The 27055-nt window shown below is 39.3% G+C and overlaps 1 protein-coding gene across 1 annotated transcript in view; it reads left to right on the top strand.

The window, feature by feature from the left end:
* The window catches only part of PGBD5 (piggyBac transposable element derived 5), a 92929-nt gene extending 72171 nt beyond the window's left edge, over positions 1 to 20758 (top strand). The window contains exons 3-7 of the mRNA XM_070950983.1: positions 255 to 389; positions 9931 to 10111; positions 13172 to 13369; positions 14613 to 14718; positions 20534 to 20758. Of these exons, the coding sequence (XP_070807084.1) occupies positions 255 to 389; positions 9931 to 10111; positions 13172 to 13369; positions 14613 to 14718; positions 20534 to 20729 (816 nt within the window). The 3' untranslated portion in view covers positions 20730 to 20758. The remainder of the gene's footprint in view (positions 1 to 254; positions 390 to 9930; positions 10112 to 13171; positions 13370 to 14612; positions 14719 to 20533) is intronic.
* Positions 20759 to 27055: the final 6297 nt, after the last annotated feature.

Raw genomic sequence — 27055 nt, 5'->3', positions numbered from 1 at the left:
TTAAATATTTTAACCAACTTATTTACAATGACGCGGGAAAACACCTGAGATTTTAATTTTTTGCATATGCACACCCACGAAAACTTAAGAAGACAAATATGTATGTATGTATATATGGGTTACTTTCTAATCCATTAAGTTGGGTAGACCACCACTTGTATAAGAGATTGATTCAATTTTGGCATGCTTAAGAAGATTTCTAAAAATGGTTTCCTGACCTAAGACCAAATAACATTAGCATATTATGACTTTAGGTACTCCATGAGCCTCTGATTGATGAAGATCCAGTTTTCATTGCCACCTGCACAGAGCGAGAATTACGTAAGAGAAAAAAACGGAAATTCAGTCTCTGGGTACGGCAGTGCTCATCAACCGGTTTTATATGCCAGGTAAGTGCCAGAAGAATGGTTTGCTAAGTTCCAAGCCACCATTTAAAGAAGCTGTGTGGTCTAATGTCACTTTCAGGAGACTTTTATCCTACATAGAAAAAAAATATAGATCCAAGTTTATAGACATGTGATTCATGCCCAGTTGAAGTTTCCCCCAAGATATTGAGTAGGAAGTTTTTAGTGAAACTTCTCTAGCAACAGATGACTGTATATAGCAAGTATCGAAGCAAGAATAGTTCTAAGACAGGGCTGTCAAACTCTCAGCTTGCGGGCCAGATATGTCACATGCTGGCCACGCACACACCCGGTTTAGTGAAAGGGAAAAAAGTCCTGATACGTCATGTGACGCCACCATGACAACCTGAGTTTGACACCCCTATTCTAAGAGATTTCATTGTCATGGGGATGCATAAGCCACTGTTGCAACCTACCTTTCAAAATGTATGTTTTGGGGGCTAATCTCCGAATACAAAATGATGGATGCTATTAAATTCCATTCAGCAGTGTTAGTTCATGCTATGGCTATGTCAATTTGATGGAGTGTAGCAATTTACTTCCATTGAGTTCCTGGCAATTTTCTTTGATATCCAATCTTTCTGTTGGGTTTTCTCCCAAGTGAACATTATGTTATCCATGGGAAATTGTAACTTCCCATTCTTTTTTATTCAATTAACTGGGTCAGGAGGCATGGAAATATTTCTCTTAATCTCATTAAGGGGCTCTTGTGCATTCAAAGAGCAGAATATAATTTTTTTAAATATAAATAAATGTAAATAAAATTCTCCTAAACTCAAGAGGTAGGCCAACAACTCCTGCTATTTCTCCAGGAAACCCATCCTACTATCAGTTTTATCCATTGCTACATATATATTTGGACTCAGTTACCAGTAATGATGAGTATACTGTTGGAAGACCTGAAATAACAGTTTGGATAGATTGTGATAGTGAAATTTATCTACTTGGTTGCATGAAACTGAAAACACGTTGATGGCATGTCAACCAACCAACCAACCAATCCAAATAATCAATTAATCAATTAATCAATATGTTTGTTTGACATGGAGGGCTAAAAGGTAGCAAATTCATACTGTAGGAAAGTTTGGACTGGACTTATAATCGACCATAGCTTTTTGGACTGGTATTTTGAAATTCCCCCATTTCACCTTCTGAAATCTGTCATGATCACCGGTTCACTTGTTTATTGCATTTATATGTTTCCTTCTTTCTAGGAGCTACAATAAACTGGTTTCCAAAGGTTATTCCTATCATTTTATTCTCAAAAGAATTTGGTTATTCATAGAAGTCATAGAATCATAGGGCAGGAAAGGATCTTGGAAGTCAAGGCAAGACCAGAACTGGAAGCAGTATTCCAAGTTGGGTCTCACTAGTGCAGTATAAAGTGGTACTATCGCTTCTTGTGATCTTGATGTTGATGTTAATGCATCCTAGGACTGCATTGGCTTTTTTGGCAGTTGCAGCACACTGCTGGCTTATGTTTAAAGGGCTGTCTACTAGGGCATCTCGATCCCTCTCACAGTTACTGCTGTTGAGCCAGGTATTACCTATTCTATACCTGTGCATTTGAGGTTTCCTGCCTAATTTTGGACCGTACTTCTCTCACCATAGAACTGCATTTTATTGGATAGGGCCCAATGTCTAAGATTATTTTAGGTATCTTAGGCTAAGAGGAAGTGATGCAGGGGTGCTATTCAGCAGGTTCTGCCAGGTTCTGGAGAACTGGTAGCGGAAATTTTGAGTAGTTTGGAGAACCGGCAAATACCACTTCTGGCTGGCCCCAGAGTGGGGTGGAAATGGAGATTTTGTAGTATCCTTCCCCTGCCACGCCCACCAAGCCATGCCCACTGAACCGGTAGTAAAAAAAAAATCGAATTCCACCACTGAAGTGACGGTAGTCCAATTTCTCCAGTTTTGGTCCAGGATTTCCATCATGACACCACACTGTAAGTTGTTTCCTACCCCAGCATTGAGCCCAAATATTTATAGAGTAGCTTCATACCCTTCATTGTAAGATTAAGTAATATTAGGTTTCAGTCATGGAGAAAAGGCATAATAAAGCAGTTCTCATGCCTACGTGGGGAAAAGAGGCAAATGAAATTACATGTATCACAATGTTATGGCACACATTGTTCAAATTAATAATGTAATCTGTTATGTTGCTACTGATGCAAATTCCATAAGTTCTGTTATTTGTATGATGAAATCTTAAAGCATGTGACTTCATTGTGGCTTGTAGCAAATGCTTATGTGAGTTGAGCATACAGAGAGATGGGGAGCTGACTAGTGAGTAACAGGAAAGCAAACTCTGGACTCTCCAATGAAGTTTATTTCATCCAGTCCCTTGAGCATTCAGGGAAGTGGCAGGGGTGAAATTCAAAATTTTCCCCTACCAGTTCTGTGGGCATGGCTTGGTGGGCGTGGCAGGGGAAGGGTACTGCAAAATCTCCATTCCCACCCCACTCCAGGGGAAGTATACTGCAAAATCCCCATTCCCGCCCCACTCCTGGGGGAAGGATATTGCAAAATCCCCATTCCCACCCCACTCTGGGGCCAGCTATTTGCCAGTTCTCCAAACTACTCAAAATTTCCGCTAATGGTTCTCCAGAACTTGCTGAATTTCACTCCTGGACAGGGGTCAATAATAAAAATAGACCTTTTGGAATCTCAGCAATACAAATGAAGAAATCGAAGTAACCCTCAAAATAAAATAAGGGAGTAAATAGGTCTGGTTGCAGTTGTTTATTTATTTTATTTATTAAGAAAATTTATATGGTTGTCCAACTCACTTATGGTGACTCCAGGCAGCTTATAGAAATAAGAGCCCAATACAAAAATCCAATAAATTCTCACTCCGCTGTCAACAGCAATCAAACCAACTACTTGATGGGCTCTATATCACCCTGGGGTCCTGCTAGGCTTGTTGTCTAGGCTCGAGGTTTGTTCTCCTATATTCACATAGTCTCAATAAGCCTTCTGGCCTCAGCATATCAGCCGCTCCTTACTTGAGTGGTCTCTGGTCTCCTCCTTCCTTCTAAGTAAGACTTTGTAGCATGAGGAACCAGCTCTCTTTCCTGCCTGGGCAATGAGTTCAGTCCTAGTCAGGCAACAGGGAAGGGTGGAAAAATGTATTTATACAGGCCTGGTCAGGCTTATCTAGCAGAGCACGTTCTCTGTAGGCTTCTCTTTGTCCTCCTCTGGCATCTGCCACCTCCTTCAAGCTTCTTCTTCAACCCTCACATCTGCCTTTCCTTCGGAGCAGCCTTTATGCTTAGGGAGCGCTGAGTTTGCAGGCACCCATTGTTACAAGGAAGCATATGTCATACTTACAAAGAAGCCAGTGTTTTCCCTTCCCCACACTGAGTTATTATGAAATCATGTTTTTTATTTAAGCAATGTGCTGTTTTGCTTTGCATGGTAACAGGCACAGGACAAAGGCTATCGATGATAAAGCAAATCTGGCAAAAATGTAGCCATTTCAAATATACCAGGCTGTATACCAGAATTTATGTTCTGTCCATCCTCATTAATATATATCATCCAACTGTTAGTGTTAGGTCAATGAATGTGGATAGTATTCAGCATATCATAGTATCAACCTCAACAGCGTGAACAAAGGAAGGCAATTGACACTTGTGTTGGCTTCCAAATAACATTCACAATAATCTCAAGAGCTTTTGTTTATCAGCGTCTTGAGAGCACTTTCTTAACATTGGAAAAGAGTCACGTAGGAAAGGATTTTTATGAAGTTTTGAAATGAATACTTCAAAGCATGAACCCCTTAGGTCCATGGTTGCAATGACAGATGTGGGATTTTTCCCCCCCCAGTGACTATATACTTAAATGCATATTTGAGTTTATGTTGACGACCTCCTGGGTGCATTTATACAAAGGCCAAGTTGAAGTCAACCACTTATTTGGAGACTGCCTGCTGTTCTGTGCAGGAAGAAAACAATAATTTGCTCAGTATTGTAAAAGAAGCTTTAGCTGTGGGGAGAATGATTAGTCTTAACCAGAGATATAATTGAATTAAATGAGAAGAAGTTGTATTATCTCTGCTACAATCCTTATGTGTGCATATTCCCCAAAAGGAATTTGTAAAAATCTAGTGTTAAAAGAAATATACTTGGGGTGGATAATTTGTAGTTAAGTATATTGGGGCTATCAAGCCATTGCATTAAACTACGTACTCTTTTGGATGTGATATGTTACTTGAACATAGCAACTGTGATTTATTAATTGGGATTTTGTGTATCACATGAAGTGAGTTCCTCTGTGCCCTAGGCTATCATCACCCACAGAGGAATACTTGCCTTATTTTTAATAGTAACCCCATCCCCATTGATCAAAGGACAGAACCTTCAAACTGATCTTCTGACATGAAACTGACATTTGTTACCCTCATGTTAGACATTCACATCCCTGTGATCTGGTAGCTTTCAGTTGCCTGTTTTGGGTTTGAAGAGAATCTAATTATATGACTGTGTAACGACAAAGATTTAGCTTGTCTGCATAGGAAGAATAACGTTCAGAATTTGGAATTTAGAACCCTCTTTTTATATCCTTGAAGCTGCAAAAAAGGCACTCCTTGAGAATTTGAGATACAGTCCCAGATGTTCCCACTGAATTGTACATACTGAAGTTGTAGTGGGTCAAATTATTAAGTACAAGGGAATAATAAGCTTGCCTGCATTTAAATTACAAACTAACTAAGTATCAGAGTTTGTTGCAAAAAATCCAGAAAGCACACACAGGCAAATTGATTTAAATAAGAAACTTCTTTATATACAAGAATATATATACAATACCAACAGCAGAGAACAATTTCATTGCAACTCAGGTCAGCAGACAAGTTCACACACTAGTTTCAGTTTCAATTCTCAGCACAGCACAGAGCTGAGCCACGCCCAGCCTCCAAACTGTTTCAGCTCCCATTAGCTGACTTAGTTGCTATGCCTATTCATTGGCTGACTTTGTTACCATGTCTCTGCCAGTTCATGAATAATCTGACACTGACTGACTGATTGACTGACTAACTAACTAACTAACTAACTAACTAACTAACTAACTAAATAAATAAATAAATAAATAAAAAAAAAATCTGTGCCCATCTTATCCTCCTTTTTGGCATGTTGCATTTCAGTGTATAAATCAAAGTCAAGAGCACTTTTCAAGCCATAAAACATTGCCCATCTCTATTTTCATCATCAAATAAGAGTAATAGTGCAGGATAATAGGTAAAAGTCATTTGATCTGCTTTTGAAAGTGAACTGGCCTAATTTTGATCGAATATATGAATTTAGTTAACTCTCTAAGAAAGAGGACAAACTTTCTGGCAGACATCAAGCTTAGAATTCCCAAATGGACATCTTCTAGCTGAGTCCACTTTTTCTGTGTTCTGTTGTTAGCTGTAAATTAATGCTGGGTCAAATTCTGTTCTTTTCCACTCAATAAATCCTTCACTCCCTCTTTTATTCCTGATTTTCTTTTCCACAAGGAGTTAAAGAAATGTTTAATTTTGGAAGAGATGACCAGGAGGATTCTGTTTGGTTTGCCTTTCTTCTCGTTTGATTCATGTTCTTACAAACATACGATTGTCACGGTTCCAAGTAATACACCCATAGCAAACAGAACTTTGAGGAATCAGGTAGATTCCTCAAAGAATAGTTTTATTGGATATATCATATTGGCACAGGCTGGTGAAAACCGACTCTAAATGTTCCCGTGGTTTTCACCTATTAAAAGTAAAAGTTTTTTTCCCTTCCCCAAACAATCAGTCACATGGTCCAATCAAGGTGTTGTCCAGTTGCCTGGTAACTTCACTCCTCCTCTCTCTGACCACCTGTGGGAATGTCCTTGGTTCCCAGGAGAAAGTACTTTGTTTTGGCTACAAAACCCCAGCTATCTCTATTCCCCCCTCCCTCTCCCTCAGCTCCAGTGTGGAAACACTGAAGCCTCAAAATGGTCTTGGCCAGGTCAGCTTCAAGGTTGACGACGATTGCTTCAGAGGTGGTATTCAATCGGTTTGGACCGGTTCACCCAAACCGATAGTGGAAATCATGGGTGGGCCTGTCCACCTGCCCCAGCTCTATGCTTTCCTATTTAGGCATGTTTTTGAGGCCGGGCGCATGCATGGAAGGCACGCGTGTGAGCAAACCGCATGTGCAGAAGGCCCTGCGCATGTGAGGATGTGGCATGTGCGAGCAAAGTGAGAGAGCACGTATGCAAGCTCACATTTGCAAACCGGTAGAGAAAGTAAATGAATATCCCCCCCTGGTTTGTTTCCTCTGGAAAGTTGCTCTTTTCCTTCCTATAGTTAAATTTATTCTCCAGTAAGAAGAAGGAGAATATGATGTTATCATATATGTGCACAGGGGTCTTTTTAAAATGAACAAAATAAAACAAAAGACCAAAAGATGCCTTGGGCTATTTCCATTGGATGTAATAAAGTCATGCAACCTTTTATTTCACCTGACCTCTCCCTGTTGAGCCTGTCTAAATAAGTGCTCAGTTCTATCCGTTTGTTTTGCTCTCCTGTTGCTTTTGTCCCTTCCTTGTCTAAATGGGAAAGAAGGGAGGGAAAAAAAATAAAGAAAAACAGTGGACATGTTGACTATTATAACCTGCTGAAGGGAGTGGACTTTATAGTTTTGTCCTCTACAGTTTTAAATGATTTGTTGCTATCCTATCTGTGTTGGACAAGAATAAACAAATTTTCTTGCTTACACTTTTACAGTTTGAATGTTGTTATGGTACCTTTGAGTCAATTTGAGCTCCTGGTGATTGCATGAACAAGCCCCTGCAGTTTTCTTGGCAAACTTTTTTGGGAGTAGTTTGCTCTTGTCTTCTTCCTAGGGCTGAAGAGAAAGTGACTGGGCCAAGGTCACCCAGCTGACTTTGTGCCTTCCTGGTTTCTAATTTGATGCCTTCACCCCTACACCACTACATTTTTTAGCCTGAGATATGCTCAACTATTTGACAACATTTCTTCTCTGCTGAAATTTTTAGTTTCATGGCTCTGCTGCTTAAATGCATGGAAGTGAGACCTACGAGCAATTTAGACTTTTCTTTTAGACTGTCATTGATACTTATACATGTTTCTTGGCTTGCCTTTTTACATTTGCTCCTGTGGATGTGTATGATCAACAACTACAGTATTTTATAAATGTGTCTGGTCCTTCCTTCCTTCCTTCCTTCCTTCCTTCCTTCCTTCCTTCCTTCCTTCCTTCCTTTCTTCTATTTGTAAACTTCTGGACATTTTAAGTAGAAATCTTTCAGTGTAGGTTAATGGAGGATGTGGCCTGCCCTAATTTTGAATAGGTTTATTTGGCTCTCAAGCCTTAATTGATTTACTAGCTCTGCATTGAGAGTGAAAAATGTAAGCCTGGGGTGAATTTCCTTTTCAAGGGCAGAATTGTAGGAGAATTAGCCATCTGTCTTTTTTTTTTTTTTTTTTTAATCAAGCAGCACTGAAGAACTGAACAATCCCTATTATATAAACCCTGATTCAACAGTTATATCTGTCTGAAGAGAAAAAAACAATAAAAATACAATAAATAAAAGCTAAGCATTTATATCATCTATGCTTCTTTACTTCTTTCCACACTGGCCTATTTTTATATAACATTTGCAATTTTACTTTTTAATGCATTTTTAAAAACAAATGCAAACATAAAGGTCTTATGCACTATAAAGAGCTGTGCAGGTGCGGTGGTTAGAATGCAGTATTGCAATCTAACTCTGCCCACAGCTAGGAGTTCAATCCTGACAGGGCTCAAGGTTGACTCAGCCTTTCATCCTTCCAAGGTCGGTAAAATGAGGACCCAGATTGTTGGGGCCATATGCTGACTTTGTAAATCGCATAGAGAAGACTGTACAGCACTATGAAGTGGTATATAAGTCTAAGGGCTATTGCTATGGTGTAGAATTTCCTACTTGAGCAGGAGGCTGGACTAGAAGACCTCTAAGGTCCCTTCCAACTTTGTTATTCTGTTAAAGTCAAGATTGCTACTGCTACTTGGGCATAATGGTAAACTATATTATGAGGGAAATAAATATTAGATTCCTCTCTAATTCTCAGGTTTCCCTCTGCTTCAGAAAAGCTATCAGGGTTTCATTTAATCAACCTCTAAAGTCACCTGGACAGTGATTAATTTTAGAGCTGTTTTGTTCAAAACAAGTCAGATTAATGAATCACAATTTAAACTGGTATAGCCACAGTGTGAAGTTGAGCTGGCTGTTTTTAGGCTAAACATCCTTAATTCAGCCAGCATGGCGACCTGCAGTTAGACTATAGTACAATTGAGCCTTTCTGAATTTATTTATTTATTTATTTATTTATTTATTTATTTATTTATTTATTTATTGTTTATATTTATATACCACCCTTCTCCCGAAGGATTCGGGGCGGTGAACAGCCAACAGATAAAACATAAGAAATACAAAATTTAAAAACAGTATTAAAATCCAATTAAATTAATTTGGCCAAAATTAAAAGCACCCCTGTATTAAGACCATAATTAAACAATTTAAAATTAAAACAATTTAAAAAATTAGGCCAGCCCGGCTTGCTGGAGTAAAAACGTCTTTAGGGCATGGCGAAAGGTGCGAAGATCGGGGATCCGCTGTATCTCCGAGTGCAGCTCATTCCAGAGGGTAGGTGCTCCCACAGAGAAGGCTCTCCCCTGGGGGCCGCCAGTCGGCATTGTTTTACCAACGGCACCCTGAGGAGCCCCTCTCTGTGGGAGCATACTGGTCGGTGGGAGGCTATCAGTGGCAGAAGGCAGTCTCGTAAATACCCAGGTCGTAAGCCATGGAGTGCTCTAAAGGTGGTAACCAATACCTTGAAGCATACCTGGAAGACCACCGGGAGCCAGTGCAGCTCGCGCAGAAGAGGTGTTACATGGGAGCGCCAAGTCACCCCCATAACCCCCCCACGGCCGCATTCTGGACCAGTTGGAGCCTCCGGGTGCCCCTCAAGGGGAGCCCCATGTAGAGAGCATTACAGTAGTCCAGTCCAGGCGGGACTACTGTAATGATTATGGCTATATAGTTTGTTTCATTGCTTGAGTGGTATCTTTGATCATTCATTGACAACTGCTCCAGGTTTGAGATGGCATCGAGCTCTTGACTCTACTGGTGGATTCTAGAGTAAAATAATTGGAAAGGCTGAGTCCAAGAGATAAAGTTGAAATCTTGCTTCTTGTCAGGGATCTTGAGGGGTGAAATTGTGACCTTTCCTCTAATGAAATCGGGAATGTTGTTTCTTTTGAGAGAGAAGAAAACTGACAAAATATTGGGAAAAGACTATGTAATTAAAATCTCATTTTACCCACTACCAGTAGGCATAGCCAACTGGGAAATAAACAAGATTGGAGATTACAGAAGTTCAAGTCCAAGGTATCTGGAGGGTGCCAGGTGGGAAAGGATTAGTCAATGACATGTCATAAATCTCTTTGTACATTAACTTTTTTTCCCTTGCTGTTCTCTGTCCACCTACCCACCCTATTTCTTATTTGATGATTAGATCTATGCCCATCTGAAAGAAAGCAGTGGGACCGAAGGTCTAGATGCTTTGAAGAACAAAGCTCAGCTTCACAGCATAGTGGCCAAGAGTCTTTGTCAGAATGTCACAGGGAAAAACTGTATCATCTTCACTGGCCCCAGCATTACCAGCCTCAACCTCTTTGAAGAATTTGAAAAACAAGGTTAGTTGCCAGGCAATGCATGGATCTTAGAACAGTCCTTTGTGGGGCCTCTGAAACCATCATGAAGGTTAACTCTTATTACATTGCTAGATATAAATATGGCTCTCCCAATGAAACATTGGTTTTTGAAGATTTCCTTTGTTATTATGAGAAATTGGAGATTATGTGTGTCACATTGTTGAGTTTTGGGGCAGGGGAGGATAGCAGAATCATGGATGATATAGCATTTCTGGACCAATGAAGATGGTTTGTGGGTGTTCCTATGTTTGGTCTTCTGGTAGCGTTCACATGGTATAATCTCTAGGAATTCTTATCATTTTTCCTTCTTTCAGGTTGTGTTGAAAGTTGATCTTCCAACTCTTATGTTTAAATTTCATTTTAAAGCAAATGGTTGTAAGTCTTGGTGTATTCGAGTCTTCCCCCTTTAAGATTGAGATCTCTTTGGCTACGTTGCCAAAGTGCTCTCAATCTTACACAGGAGAAGACCCGAATACACCAAGACTTGCATACCTGTATCCGTGAAAATCTGCGAACACACACACACACACACACACACACACACACACACATATTTGTTTTCTGAGGTTTTTGCGGGTGTTTGTATGTAGGTCTTTGGTTATTCGGGTTTTCTCCCACGTAAAATTGGAAGTGTCTTGGCGACGTTTCAACGAAGTCTCATTCATCATCTTCAGGCTGGTGTAGAAGCACGAAGCCGAAAACACCAGCCTGAAGATGACGAATGAGACTTTGTCGAAACGTCGCCAAGACACTTCCAATTTTACACAGGAGAAAACCCGAATAACCAAAGACATACACACACACACACACACACACACACACACACACACACACTATATACTTAACATTCTTTTCTTTACATTTTTTTCATTTCCTTTGCAATTTCTACTTTTCTTTCTTTTTTAGTTTGTATTAGTTTTACTATTGCAATTATCTTTAATAAAATTATGTTTAAAAAAGTTTAAACATTGGGATTTGTAGCTAATGTTTGGATTATGAGCCTCTCTCCCTCTCCCTCCCTCCCTCCTGATCTCTCTCTCTCCCCCCTCTCTCTCATAACACCTACATAACAGACCTCTACACATGTTCAGACCAATTTTATGCTTCCCATTCAAAAATCAGTTCCACTAGCATCAACAGGGCTTTTCCCCCGTTGTAACTCTGGAGAGAATTGCAGCCTCATTTGTCTACTTCTATTTTTTCCAAAACAACTCCCTTGGCTTCTCTGGGAAAGATCATTAGAAGTTGTCATCAATAAATCTTCACACACAGTCAGTCTCTCTCTCCCTCTCTCCCCCCCCATCTCTCTGTCTCTGTTACTGTCTCTCTGTCTGTCTTTCTCTCTCTCTCACACACACACACAGGGAGAGAGGAAGAGGGAGGGAGGGAGAGAGATAGAGAGAGAGATAGAGAGAAAGAGAGAGGGAGGGAGAGCGAGAGCGAGAGCACCTCAGTCTTTATTGTTTGTTTTGAAAAAAAGCCATTTGCTGTTTGCTTTAGCAGCAAGGTCACTCAAAGTGACAAGTGGCATGAAAATAGCTACTCAAAAGCTATTGAAGAAGGAACCAGTTAAAATGTAGAGGGTATCACCATGATGGCTGTCTTATTTTTTTTCTTTCTTAGACTGAGTGTGAGATAAAGGGTTTGATTCTGTGACTGGAGACATTCAATGAACCACATTAGATGAAGGACCAGCATATGATCAGACTGTGATCATCTGAACTGCCTCCATGCAATCGCGTTTTTGCACTGTTGTGTTGTGGCACAATATAGTTTTGGATGAAACGTATGATTCAGACTTAAAAACAAAGGACAAGACAATTGATTCAGACACGGTTACATTTCATTGCATGTTCCCTTTCAGTTGTTTTATGTTTTGCATATCTCATTTATTAATGTGGTCCACTAAAGAGCCTCTTCAGAGGATTTTGAGCTGGAGTTTCTCTTTTAATTTTAACAAAGAATCAGAGATTTGTAGCACAGATAAGGTTGGTTGGAAGCCATTGGCTTCAAAATGGTGGCTGTGACAGGCAATCAGAACCCTTGCTTTGACCCATGTTAAAAAGGGGTGAGGTTCTGATTATCCAATTCTACCCACCATTTTGGAACCATTGACCATTGATGCAGTTGCTCCTTAGTAAGATTAGGGGTCATAGGTCTCTCTTTCTCACATGTATACACCCATAAATTTCTTTGATCAAATCATATGTTCACCTAACACTAGATTTTCCACGCCCCATCCTTTAATGCCATTAGACTATTTCAAAACAGTTTCATGAGAGATGTGACTTCTGTACAGATGATACTCTTTTTACAACTAGTCAGAACTAAAGGAAAGGTGTTGTTTTAATTACCTCTGGTTTTTATTATCCCAAAGGTGCTTTTGTTTCAGGAGGCAACTAGATATTCTTGGTTTTCCTTTGAGGACATTTTGCTTCTCATCCAAGAAGCTTCTTCAGCTCTGACAGATAGTGGGGAATGGAAGGATTTATATTCCTTGCAGACCTCCAAGTGCTTCAACGGCCCTCTAAAAGGATGCAAATGCTTTCAGCTGTCTGCAAGGAATATAAACCCTTCTATTCCCCTCTGTCCTGTCAGAGCTGAAGAAGCTTCTTGGATGAGAAGGGAAACGTCTTCAAAGAAAAAACAAGAAAGTCCAGTTGCCTCCTGGGGAAAAAAAAGACTGAGCATCTCTACAGATTTCTGGTTTTTATTGTAATTGCACTTTTTAGTTTGAAGATTGATAAGGTACATATGGTTGTGTATCATTCTTAGGGATAATAAGTACATAAATGATGAAATTAGTTGCGTCATCTTATCCTGGGCATGTCATATTCCCTTCTAAAATGATATCAAGTCTTTCAGATTTTAATGCTAGAAAGTATGGAGGATAATAGGACAACAACTAGTATGTGACTGAAGTGCAGTATTTGTTTGGGGTCAATTTTGGTAAACAAAAATATGACTTGGTTCATTGTTTAATGCTAGAACCACAAGTTGATAGTATTCTAATGCAAATGTTTTATCATCTTCCAACTATAGACATTTATTGCTGTGGATTGCTAAGTACAAGGAAAAGTGACTGTACAGGGCTGCCTTCCTCAATGCTAAACAACCCAGAGACCTCCCAGTCTCGAGGACATTACAGGATAAAAATGAAAGGAAACATGTCTTTGATCTGCTGGTACAACAAAGGCTACTTTAGATTTTTGACCAATGCTTATTCTCCAATTCAACAAGGTGAGTGGTTTGCTGTAAAGATGGCTTCTTTCTATGAGAAGGGGAATATGTAAGGTCTGAACTGTAAGAAAATTGAACAATCTAGATTAGAATCTAGAACAGAATAAAGTTAACTGCATCTTTCAATGCCGCGCACATATTTTATAAATTTAAACCACACCATCTTTGAGCAGTAGGTTGAGGAGGGAAAATCCTGCTGTTTACTTAAGGCACTAGTAGAGGAAGGGTTAATATTTCTCTCTGTTATTTATATGGACTTACACATTTGCTATTGTTATTTCCATTTTTTAAACATATATATATATTAGAATTGGTTACGTTAAATAAGAAGATGCATTCAAAATTAAGCATAATATGGTGCCATGTCCAGTTGATTTTAAAAGGGTTAGAAAGCAATTCGGTATATATTAAATTAAGTTTTATTGAACTAAACTGGGCTTCTGAACTGGCATTTACCAACTTTCTACTGAAATCAATGAGGTTCAACAATTCTTGGCTTTAAGGAAATCAGACTCTTCTCTATCTGCTACATGATTATTTAAAAGTCAACAAGTTACTCAACTCAGCCAGCATGAAGAGTAGCCCCTCTTTAGAATCTGCCATTGTAATATGGCCCACTTTACAAGCATTTAGCAACTTCCTTGGAGACCAAGAACCATTAACAAACAGCTGTCCTTTCTGCAGTCAACTGGAAACATTCTGACAAGGGGTATTAAATGGGTTACTGTGCCTTACAGCCAGGAAATAAAAAATGTTTCTAGATAACAAACAGAATTAGACAGGTATCTGCATGTATTTTCCTCAATCGCTTCCATAAACATCTCAACATAAGAAAGGAAGAAGACTAGTAAAGCTACCCTATTTATAGAACTCTTCAAAACTATCCCTTGTAATTATTGGCTCTTGACTCCACTTTCTAGAGATTTTCTAAACATTTGGAAATTAATGCTGTGTAGCAGAAATGTCCAACCTTGGCAACTTTAAGATTGGTGGACTTCAACTCCCAGAATCCTCTCCTTGCTGCCTGGGGAATCCTGGGAGTTGAAGTCCAAGGTTGGATACCCCTGCTGTACAGTATCCTACTTTCCATATGTTCTTTGAATACTGAGCCAAGTAGGACTTTCTTCTCAATACGTTTAAAATCAGGATGGGATGACCTGTTGCCCATTGATTCAACAAATCCGGTAGTATTTTCAATCAACAGTATGACATGATGGTATTTTATGCATTTTGGTTGCAACAGGAGTTATCATTAAGAGGAAGAGTGGAGAGATACCATGTCCTCTGGCAGTGGAAGCCTTTGCTGCTCATCTTAGTTATATTTGCAAATATGATGACAAATATAGCAAGTAAGTACACAACAACTTATGCGGTTGGAAGTGCGAAACATTTCTTAATTATTTAAACAAAATTCAGGACCCAATATGTACAGCAATAGGATGATATAAGAAATTACCTACCAACTTTTCTGAAATCGATCTCTGACCATTTTTGGCAGAAGATTTATTTTAAAAAATGTAATTGTTTAAGTAGGCACTTTAGCAACTTTTAAGTATTTGGACATAATATACGTACAGTTGTTTATTTCCAAACTGCATTAGTGAAATCTTCAGTTCTCAAGATTCAAAGGAAATGCAGCTAGTTTAAATAAGAGCACTGAGGACCATTACAGGAATGGAAACTTAAGTTCTAAGAAAAGATTGGGGAAACTGAATATTATTAGCCTTAAGAAGAGAGCCTAGGGGAGTATGGTAGAACTCCTGAAATATTTGAAAAACTGTTACGTACATAATAAGACTACAGTCTGCTTCCTTTCATTTCAGAGGGCAGATAGTAGCACAGGAAAGGAGATTCCAACTCTTTCCAACAGTAAGAATAGCTTGATAGTGGAATCACTTACCAAATAAAGCGATAGCTACCTCTTTGTTCTGTGCATTCACAGCCTTCTAGGCAGAGGTGGGTTTCAGCAGGTTCTGACCAGTTCTGGAGAACCGGTAGCAGAAATTTTGAGTAGTTTAGAGAACCGGTAGTAAAAATTCTGACTGGCCCTGCCCCCATCTATTCTCTGCCTCCTGAGTCTCAGCTGATCGGGAGGAAATGGAGATTTTGCAGTAACCTTCTCCTGCCACGCCCACCAAGCCATGCCCACCAAGCCATGCCACACCCACCAAGCCACACCCACAGAACCGGTAGTAAAAAATTTTGAAACCCACCACTGCTTCTAGGTCCTCTATCATGGATGCTTTATTTTGGATTCCTGAATTGAATTTAGATTTGGGGGGGGGTGAATTTAGACTCAGTAAACAAGCAGACATCTTCCAGTTGTTTGATTCTGTGGATTTATGCTAGCTAATAACTGTAAGAAAGATTGAATTGATATGGTTGTGTAGTCTGCTATAGATTTGTGTCCAATAGTTAAAATTATATAAAATTATATCCTTACATTTACAAATATATTGTAATATAGAAAAGGTAGCATCTAGACAGTGCAATACTGCAAATAGGGAACTGCACATTTTAACGTTCTTCCACATGAAAAGAGAACCACTTTGGTGTAGTGATGAAGGAATCTGGGTAGAAACTGGAAGACCATAAGTTGTAGTGCAACTCTAGCACAAAGCCAACTGGGTGGATCTTGGGCCAGTCACTTTCTCGCAGCCCTAGGAAGTAAGTAAGGGCAAACCACTTCTAAAATCTTTTCAAGAAAACTGCAGGGATTTGTTCAGGCAGTTGCCAGGAATTAATGGTGACTCAAAAGAACATATTCACACACACACACACACACACACACACAAATGGATTGTATTAGGTACGTAATTATACCAGTATGGTTTCTCTAATCTTCTTTTTTTAAAAAAAACACGCTGGTTTTATGTTCCCAAATACATTTTCACAGAGATTCAATAATCAGAGGTGATTATTTAACCTTTCTTTTTCACTTGAAAACCAGAGAAGAGGACTCAGTTCTGATGAGAGGGTGGTAGCGGCTTTGGAAAGGCAGAGAGATTTCTAGCAAGACTGCAGCTTATGAGAAAACTTTAGCTTTGTTTCTTTATCTCTCTGGCCTGTCTGTTCTTCAACAAGCGGAAACTTACATTTTGATATTTAGTATTAAATCTGTTTGGGTTTGAAGACATACCATGCAGAGCTTTAGATGACATACCTGTTCCCAGAATTAGCCAATTATTAGACAGAAGGAGATGGCTGCTTTAAGCAGCAGATTTTGAGTGGGTACATTCTGGCTTTAGGTTCATTGTAGCTTGGATTAGCTCTACAATTTCCAAAATGTCTTCCTTTCAACCTATTCCAAAATTATTTCAACCAGATGAAATAGCTTCAGCTCAGCTTTGTATCTAAAGATGGTATATCCAATGAAGGTATGGAATTCACAAGGGGACAAATAAAAGGATATCTATTTGGCATATCTTTGGAGGTGGGGGGGAGACATCTCTCACGTTCTCCCTGTTCCCCAAATTCAATGGCTTAAGCCTAACCACTTGTGATATGACCAGATCATTTTCCCCTTAAAAAGAGCTAGGGCCTGCAAAACACCAGTGACAGCCATTCAGCACATGAATCACATAAAGCCAGTGGTGGGCTGCAACCGGTTTAACAACTGGTTCTTTGAGCACGTGCTTTGTGTGCACATGACGGCTTTGCGCATGCGCGCCTAACATGATTGCATGCAGCATTCAAAATACAGCAATACGAAGCTCAGCTACTTACCTTCTAAGGCAGCCCCAGTAAGTAGAACAGTGGAGGCGCAAAAATCAGCTGTGCCGCGCGAATCAGCTGAGCTAGAAAAAAGGAAATATAGGACAGGATAGGTGGGGGGCGGGGGGCGGGGGGCGGGGGGCGGGGGGCGGGGGGCGGGGGGCGGGGGGCGGGGCCAGCTGATCATTGGAACTACTGGTTCACTCAAACTGGTCTGAACCAAGAGCAGCCCACCACTGCATAAAGCTTCAGAGTTGAGCAAACAAGAATTCTCTGCCTGACTTCAAACTTGGGACATTTCCCAAACATTTCAGGAAGGGAAAGGCAGAATCTGGTCACAGTTTTCAAGCTTGCTTCCTGGCAGGCTTGAGAAATCAGTGGTATTGCCATCTTTTCAAAGATTATAGACTCTCCAAATGGACTTTGGCACTGTAAAATGGAAGCAGGCAAGTCCAGAAAATTCAAGCCTGTTGCAGAGAATTTTCATTTATTAATAGATTTTTCAGCTGCCCTTCAACTCCTGTCTCAAGGACAGTTTTTAAACAGACCATTAGTAGTCTCAATTCTTATGCAGTAAAAGTGGAGAGATTTGTGGCGAGCTACTGTAATAAGCTAACTTTAGCTTATTAGACAATATATAGACAATGTTGTGGGCTGGGGAACATGGAAAAAAACACTACAATGATATAAGGTACTTGTAGTGTTCTACAATGGGCAATTCAGAAAGTTGAAAAATAAATAAACATAAATAATTTCCTCCACTATTTTGATATAATATGGCAGTTTTCCCTAGTCTGGACTACCAAATCCCAATCAGTGTGACCCATAATTTACCAGCTAGATTCTGGAAGTTTGAGTTTCAATGTATCAGAAGAATATCCATTCGTGAAAGTTCAGTTGTGGGAACATTGGCTCAACAAATATGATAAACTGTATATAGTACATGCCATTGAATTGATCTCTAATTTCTCTTTGGAGAAAAAGAGATCATCCATCTGAGTTGAGGATGATGTAATCATAATGGCTTAATGGGACTGTATTTCCAAATTGGTCCACATAAAAAGTTTTTAAGCTAAAGGAAAACTGAAATAATTGAGAAGCTACATTTTCATTATACAGATGTATTTTTCCCAAAGAAAGGAGAAGGGAAGAATATTGGTATTTAATTTAACTGCAGAAAGAATATATTGTCTGACCCAAGGTCACTAAATACTTTTATTGGAGGTTTTTTTCTAAATTATCTATAGTTTACAGGAGGTTTTAAAAATTATGATAGATTGATAGGAGCCAGTTATATTACAGTGTCAGAAAACCGTATCTTTTTCTGAGTGGCATATTAAAATATAAGTAATAGCATGTGTGATTATAAATATATTGTGTTATAGTTGATGCTACATGTGGTTGACTATTTTAATGGACATGGCTTGTCAATTGTCGTACTCTTCTGGAATGATAAATTCCAAGATGACAATCACACTACTGTGATCTAGGCCATTTATGTTCAAGGTACATTTTGAACAATTTATTATCCATTATTTTAATGAAATAAAACTTGGAATAAATGAAACGAGGCTCTACCACTATCTTGTGCCAAGGAAAAACAAAAGTTAAAGACATTCTCTTTTTCTCTTCTTTTTTGGTTCTGTGTAATGATTGAGAGAAAAATGTTTACAAAAAACAGATACAGACAATTACACTACAATGATATAAGGTACTTGTAGTGCTCTAAAACTGTAAAGCTGGCAAGGCAGGGATTTGGATTGCTTAGACTAGACAGAACTGTGTTAAAATTAAGCAGCTGCTTACCATTCTGAAAGTGTATAAAGGAATGACCAAGAATCTGCTACCCAAAAAGGGCAACAGGAAAAGATTTAAGATTTAAACGACTGAGATATATGTGTATGTCTTAGTTTCTGTGTTGGCATCAGACAAATCTTCTGAGTGTATGTGACTTTTTGCAGGCAATAAAATAACCGCGTCTATGAAGATTTCTGTGGTTATCTAGACTGTAGAACTGAATTTCTGGTGGAGGAGAGATTTATAGCCATTCCTATCCTGAATACCCCCAAAAAGTTGTGAGCAGAGTGTACCATAGACTAGAAAGTGGAGCAGTGGGATGGAACTAGTTGTTCTGTAGAGGTTGCTGAACCTCTACAGAAAAAGGAAAGAACTTGGCAAAACCAAGCTGAGGCATTGCTTATTCAGCCTCTTGTACAAGAGTTCATTGAAATTTATTAAGTGGAATTCTTAGAAGCTGAAACCGTATTCAGTTTCTAAGGTAATATTTGCGTGAGCTGCTTTTGCAAAAATCACAGGGGTAGTTGTAGCATCACACTAATCTGGCTTGTGTGAGCAGTAAAGTTGCCAAATTGGATGGTGGATTGTTGTGCACTAATCAACATCCAAGAAAAGAGCAGCACTGTTTTGTGAAGTGTTGCCTACTTTAAAAACAGGAAATCAGAGCTTTCAAAAGTATCTATTGTGGTCTATTCAAAGGCTACACCAAAAAAGGGCTTAGTTCATTGGTTTATTTTAGGACTTCTAGAGGTCATGATTGGTTCCTATTCTTTTGGTTTGTTGTGATTTTGCTCCCACCTCTAGTGCATTGATACACAAAGGCACTTAACTTATGTTTTGGAGAGCAATGGAAAACTTCATATGAATCTGGGACACAGTGATTCCTGCAAATAACACTATGAAATTATATGAAATACATCACAGAAATCCACTAGGAATAAACCAATCACTGATTTTAAGGTTGGAGTAGTAAATATAACATACAACTTGAGATCTTCATTTAAATTCATTTTGGTTTTAATTTGAAATTGGGTTGTTTTAAATTGTGGGCCGAAATTATTTAATTACCTTTTAAATTGTTTTTTAAATTTTGTATGCTCTGTTTTATCTCGGCTGTTCACCGCCCTGAGTCCTGCTGGAGAAATGCGGTATACAAATAAAATAAAATAAAATAAATAAATAAATGTAAAAGATGGGTTGGGCTGCTGTTCAGGGCTGCCATCTTATTTCCCTTATTCCTCAAAGTTTGAAAGGCCTGAAGCATTCAACCTAGGAAGATCTCAATATTACAATATGAGAAAACCTAATGAAATCAGTAAGCAACTTTCGGGATCCCCGCCACCTCCAATTTAGATTGCCTAATTGGTTTACAAAGCATTGGGACCACGTCAATTCACAAAACAGATACACAGCTGAGAGAACTTTGGATATTGAAGTTATCCAAAGATTCTAGAAGGTGATAGGTGGAGTATCATTCTATCTATGTCATTCATAATTACCTTGAAAGATCGTGGAAATTTAGAGCACCCAGCATTTGGATACTACCACTTTTTGAACATATCCCTTCCTTCTTGACTTAAGACACATTTTAAAAATTCATTTCATGACCTCACCATTTTCTCTCTCTCTCTCTCTCTCTTTGGTGCTTTCTAGGTATTTCATTTCTCATAAACCAAACAAGACCTGGCAACAAGTCTTCTGGTTCTCCATCAGCATTGCCATAAACAACGCTTACATCCTGTACAAAATGTCTGACGCCTATCCTGTGAAAAAGTACAGCCGAGTACAGTTTGGTGAGAGACTCGTAAAGGAGCTGCTTGGATTGGAGGATCCCTCATCAGGCCATTGATGGATCCTTCTTCACAGCTTAGGCTAGGAGTGGTGTGTGGGGGGGGGGAGATGGAGAAAAGAAAAGGGAACAAACTCTGGGATTCCGAGATGGGTAATTTACTATTCCATGTGACAAAATCACTAGGGAAGCCCTTAATTGTGTTGGTGTCTTCCCAATGGCCTTGGTTGAAAGGGCCCTCAAGAGAGCACCGTATGAAAGCTGCACATGCGAGTGCAACACAGGCACTGGTGTATCAGAAATGAATTTGTGTTAGCTATTGCTCAATCTGATTTTTCAAACAGGGTGTTAGTTGTTACACAAATCCTTTTCCCTATCCCTTTTCAAGCTAGAAAGGCTCAGCAGTTCCAGTTGGGCATGTTATTGGGTGTGGTTGTTTTTTTTTTAAAAAATCAGTGCACAATGTGTAAAGTTATGCACTGCTGTGTGGCTGAAAAGAGGTTGCTAGAAGAGAAATATATATATTAAAAAAATGTAAAAAATCTATTTTGCAAGCCAGTGATTAGGTAATGGCAGATGAAGACAGTAGACTGAAGATTTTATTTTGTTGCAATGCTTTTAGATTGTAAAAGGGGGTATAATTTTGACAGAAAATGCTTTTTTTAATATAAAGGAACAGTGAGAAACTGAAAAGTTTACCAAACTAAGTTCATTGTGCTATCTGAAGTCAGCTAAACTCCAAGATTAATTTCAGTTATGCCATAACAAAAGCATAAGAGATTTAATTGCAATCATCCTGTATTATTCTTCAGGCATTGAATTTTTCTACACAATGTGAGAAAAGGTATAAAAGGTTCTCTGAGGAACTAGTTTCTCCATAACTGTAGCTGGATCTGTTCTGTTTTTTTTTTCATAAACAGACATGCCAAATCCAGAAATAAAGGTAAAATTGGAGATCCCAAACCTAATGATATACTGTATACTGGTAACTCCAAAACCAAGTGACATAAACAATTTGTTGAGGGTTGATGAGTCACTCAGCAGTTTCATTTGTGAAACTGCTGAGTGAGGCACGATATATTTCCAAGTGTGTTATTTCCATTTGTCCTTTAAAAAACTCTTACCCAAAGCAATTTAACATTTCTAGATGCTGAAAAATATCTAAGTACCCTTTTATTTGAAGACTGACCTAAACAGGGTCTCCAACCTTGGCAACTGTACAACTTGTGGACTTCATCTCCCAGAATACCTCAGCCAACGTACGCTGGATGAGGTATTCTGGGAGCTGAAGTCTACAAGTTGTAAAATTGCCAAGGTTGCAGACCCCTGATCCTAAACTATATATCTCAATACTGCTGAATGAATACTGGTCATGAAGTGACTTCCAAAAAGTGATGACAATGTTTGTTTTCTTATTTTGCTCAGTTAACATCAGTCTCATCAGCTAGCTATTTCCCAAGCTAGAGTTTACTTCATTATGATTCCATTGTTTTGGCCATGTTGCTGCCTTGTTATTTATGACAAACTAGACACTTTTCTGGGGTGGGGAAATCATTGCAATACTAGACAATCAGAAACATTTGCATGTTAAACTTTGTTATGAACCAGTTCCAAAGCTTTAAAAAAAAAAAAAAAAGGTTATGCCTCCACTTTAGCACAAAAAGTGCTGAGAATCACATGGCTACCAGTTGGATGTGGGCATGAAAAAAAATGGCACAGAATGAAATTACAGACTTTGACTGTAGCATTGCTTTGTGTGATACAATTTAAATATTCAGAGGTGACATTCCCTTTGAAAGCCAGTTATCACACATGTGAAGATGTGTTTAAGTACCTTGGTAATTAAGTACTACTTTCATAATTGCTTAATAGTTAAAAGCCCGACGTATCTGGAAGGAAAGATTTGGGAAGGCCACCACAGAGGTGATATCCATGTTAACATCTTTATGTCCTCTGTAGGTCTTGGTGGGCTCAGGGTCCACAAAAACCAGTGTTAGGTGCTCCCAATGACAGGAGCTGATAAGTATGTGAGCTGGTGCAGTTTGAATCAATTGCATTTCCTGAGTATTTTTAAGGGCAGTCCCCAATAGAAGGTGTTACAGTAGCCTAGCCATGTGGTGACGGGGCATGAGTTACTGTAGCTAGCTCTTCCTGCCTCAAGCCAAATTGCAAATGATATACCAGCTGAAGCTGGGCATAGGCCCATGATGGCGAACCTATGGCCCGCGTGCCACAGGTGGCATGTGGAGCCATATCGGTGGGCATGCGAGCTCAGATCCGGCATGCATGCGGGCACCAGCCAGTTGATTTTCGGGCCTTCTGGGCCCACCGGAAGTAGGGAAACAGACTGTTTCCTGGAGGGCATCCAAGGGGTGGGGAAGGCTGTTTTTGCCCTCCTCACGCTCCTAGAAAGGCTCTGGAGCCTGGGGAGGGCAAAAATGGGCCTACTGGGCCCACCATGCCATCACGTGCCAAAACGGGGGTCGTGCGGGGGGGGGTGTCGCACACGCATGTGTGGGGGATGGGGCACATAGAATTATGAATGTGGGCACGCATGCGTGCGACACCCCCCGCTCCCCCCGCTTTTGGCACGTGATGGCAAAAAGGTTAGCCATCACTGGCATAGGCCATCTGGACACAGCGTCCACCTTCTATTCTAGCAGAAGCTGTGAGTCCAGGAGGATCCCATGTCACAAACCTGCTTCTTGATAGGTATTGCCAGTCCATCAGGAAACAGCTCTTAATGATGACAGACAACCCTGATGTATCCACAACCATTCAGACTTAGCGATTTGGCAACCAGAATTTACAATCCTCCAATAAAAAAGCCATATCTTATTTCCCCTAAGCTTGAGTTCTACTGCTTTGGTGTTGGGAGTTAAGGAAAGGTAAGACATTGGTTTGCACCCACGTTTCTTCTTTAATAATGGGGAATCAGAAATTTGCACATCACCCTGTGATGTGTCCACTGTCATCTCCTGCACTATTGAATTGCTAGTCATGATGCTTATGAAAAAGGAAGTGACATAATATTTTAAAGCAAAAATTAATCAAGAATGAAGAACTTTAACAAGGAGCCTACAAAACTGAATATCAAGCTGTCTTTGTGACTCACCTGTTCTTGTATGCAACCCAAGCTTAAAATTCAAGCCAATTCTATCAGAACTCTTGAGATAGAGTAGCCTTTCACAGTTCTATGACAGCTCATTTTTGGGTCAGAAGTTGCAGTCCGTGAAAAAAGACCAAGGCAGCTGAGATTGTACAGTCAGATGTGAAGCTTACAGCAAATTTACCATTTGGAATTTTGTCCTGCTACCTCTTGCGTCCAATTAGGAAAAAATAGGGCTAAAGAACTCAATGAAACTTTATTTGCACCAGAGGTGATATTTGGTGGGTGCACTTTAAAAAATGGAGGGGGGGGATAGAGTAGGCTCTGGAGGCTCAGGTGACAAGATGAGCCAGGAAGGCAGACTTTACTAGGAAGGCAGAATATAAGGGTCTTTTAGGTTTTTGGCAATTTTCTTGTATTTTTAATGAATTAATATTGTAATATTAACATACTGATTTTTGTTTATGTCATCCTCTACTACCACTGTGCTGCTTTATTGCCAAATTTAAACAGGAGTTTCAAGACTGCAGACATAGAAAAGAGCTTTGAATCTACTGTAGTATGCAATCCATCTATCCCCCCATCCATTCCTGACCTACCTGTTCCTTGATAAAAATGAATTATGAGTTTTAGATCAGCTTCCAATGAAGAATCTTATGTTCTCCATCTATGATAGATTTCAGTTCCTACATCTCTTATCTAGCATGGCTATTAGCCCCCAATTTGAGGGAGTTTGCCCTGGTTACTGAGGCACTGAATATATCTTGGATCCTAAGATTGCCCTCTTTTGATGGCCATTAGCCAATGGCAATTGCTAATAAGCAAGGTAGTATTCAACAATTCATTAGAAAATGTCCATTGAGATATATGGTAGTCACATCTTAATTAACTAATTGCACTTAAATTAGTTATTTACTATGTTTATGTCCAGCTTTGAAGACTTTTTTTACTTTCAAAGAACATTTTATTATTTTAAACATCTTAAAGATCTTTCCCCAGTTAAGCCAGGTTTAGACTGTTGTGTCACTGCACGTCAGGGAAAATATGTGTCTGTCTGTCATTCAAAGACAGTTGCATGTTACATGTCTGTAAATGTTACATTCTGGCTAGGGAACACTCAAACCTCAAAGTACAGAAAACATAGATGGATAAACCAATCAACATGCAGGATGAACATCTCCGTACAACATTTAGTGAAGATTTGGGAAGTGTACACATTAGCCCATCTGCAACCATCTGCAACCTACACTTACCCATCAATGCCTTCACAGAATAGATATGCGTTGACATCTATACACAATTGTGGACAAGTCTAAATCAAGCTTTACTCTTAACTATGGCACAAACACATTCTGTCAACCTTGTTATTTCTGCCATGCTGTCATTTCACCTACAATCTACTGAATGTTATTTCCCCCCCCCTTTTTTTTTTCCTGGAACTATCCAAAAATAGTCATCAGGTATGTAAAATCTGTTAGGCTTTGTTACCCATTTCTTTGGAAAGATGTTAGGGGTCTGCAGTGACTGGAAATAGAGGATAGGAGTCAGCCATACACCCTGGTAGAGTTTTCTGCCAACTCCAGTATGGTGGATAGAACCAACTCTGCAGTGTAAGGGGGAACCACATGATTTTGCTTCAAAATAGCATTTGCAATGTAGTATGATGCCTTTTTATTCAAACTTTCATTTGTTGCATAATGCCTGTTTATCCAAAGCTTAGTTTAAGGAGGGTTTTTTTTTCCAAAGAAGGGTAAGCAGGATTTCAGCCACATTGGTTGACCATTAAAATCTTCCTACTCACCTCAGATATACTTTAAGTACAAGGACCACTCCTTAGCAAGCAATTCCATTCCATTTAACACATATTTCTTATAGAATTAGCTAGTCTTAGTGACTTATTTATTGTGGTGAAAAATTCTTGCCATAGATAGAATTGGTTGACTGATTTGCTTGATTTAACAAGCAAATCATTAGGTCAGCTTTCAACTTTAACATAGTTGAAGGGCATGGACAAGTATTCTTCTTGAGAAAGGATGATCTAGATGTGTTTCAACATTCTGAACACTTATGTAATCTCTAGATTTCATTACTTTGTTTTACCAATTTCCTTAAAAAAATTTTGTTGAGACTAGCAATATTCATCAGGAAGGCTTGTCTACCATGTCCAGTTGGGTATATTTTTTTTAAATTTTAATTAAATAATAATTAAATAATACTGGTAATATTTCATTTTTAAAAATGTGAACTTGTAGTCTTCCTTATGCTTTTCTTGAAATTTAGAATTTCTATACAAGGATCCCTAGGCATACCAATTTCCTCCCAATCTCTCACTGATTCTTAACAGTAATTGTAGATTGCTTACAGATTGCTCTTACAGATTTGCAGACTGCCCTTGAGTTCTCCTGTCAGTGCTTAAATTAGGATATAGCACCCTGATGCTAACAGCAGACTATAAAAGTATTCAAGTTAAGGATGTAGTCATATATTCAACACTGAACTTGGGGTATTGAGTTATGCGTTCTTCTTTGTAAAGACCATCCAGATCAAGACATGTGTCAGGGTTCTAAGTAACACCCCCAACGAAAGAACACTCCGAGGCTTGAATTTCCTCAAAGTTCCATTTTATTAGAGACGTCATATTGGCACATTTGGGAAAATCCGAATCTGAAAGCTTCCAGGTTTTCCCCACCCAAAGCAAAGTTCAAGACCCCGACCAACACCCACATGTCCATCACATGGTCCAATCCAAACACTGTGCTGACTGGAGATGCCTCCTAGTTCCAACCCTCCAGGTGCTGGGCAAGATGCCCTTGACTTCCTGAGAAAGGAATGTTATTATGACTATATATCTCCCATGCTCCATACAATCCCCCCTCCCAGTTTCCCTCAGTAGTAAATGTGGCAGGCCTGGAGATGCAACAAAAAAGATGGCTTCCAGGCCTGACAACATGTATAGTGGTGGAAATCACTGTGTCAGTAAGCGTTTAAAAGATGCTTTTTCAAAAGGCAATTTGGACTTTGTTTTTTTCCTTGAGGAAGATGTTTCACTTCTCATCCAAGAAGCTTCTTCAGTTCTGACTGAATGGTGGGGATGGGGGGGAAGGGTTTATATTTCTTTGACACACCCTTCCCCCACCACTCAGTCAGATCTGAAGAAGCTTCTTGGATGAAAAAATAAATGTCTTCCTCAAGGAAGAAACAAAGTCCAGTTGCCTTTTGAAAAAGCACCTTTGAGACAATCATGACCTGGATGACTGAGAATCTCCATAGATATGTA

This window comes from Pituophis catenifer, unplaced genomic scaffold (genome assembly GCF_029215685.1).
Source record: "Pituophis catenifer annectens isolate HBS135680 unplaced genomic scaffold, rPitCat1.0.hap2 SCAF_1, whole genome shotgun sequence".
NCBI classification, from domain to species: domain Eukaryota; kingdom Metazoa; phylum Chordata; class Lepidosauria; order Squamata; family Colubridae; genus Pituophis; species Pituophis catenifer.
The sequence above is the reverse complement of the archived record's forward strand: the minus strand, read 5'-3'. Positions and strand labels throughout refer to the sequence as shown.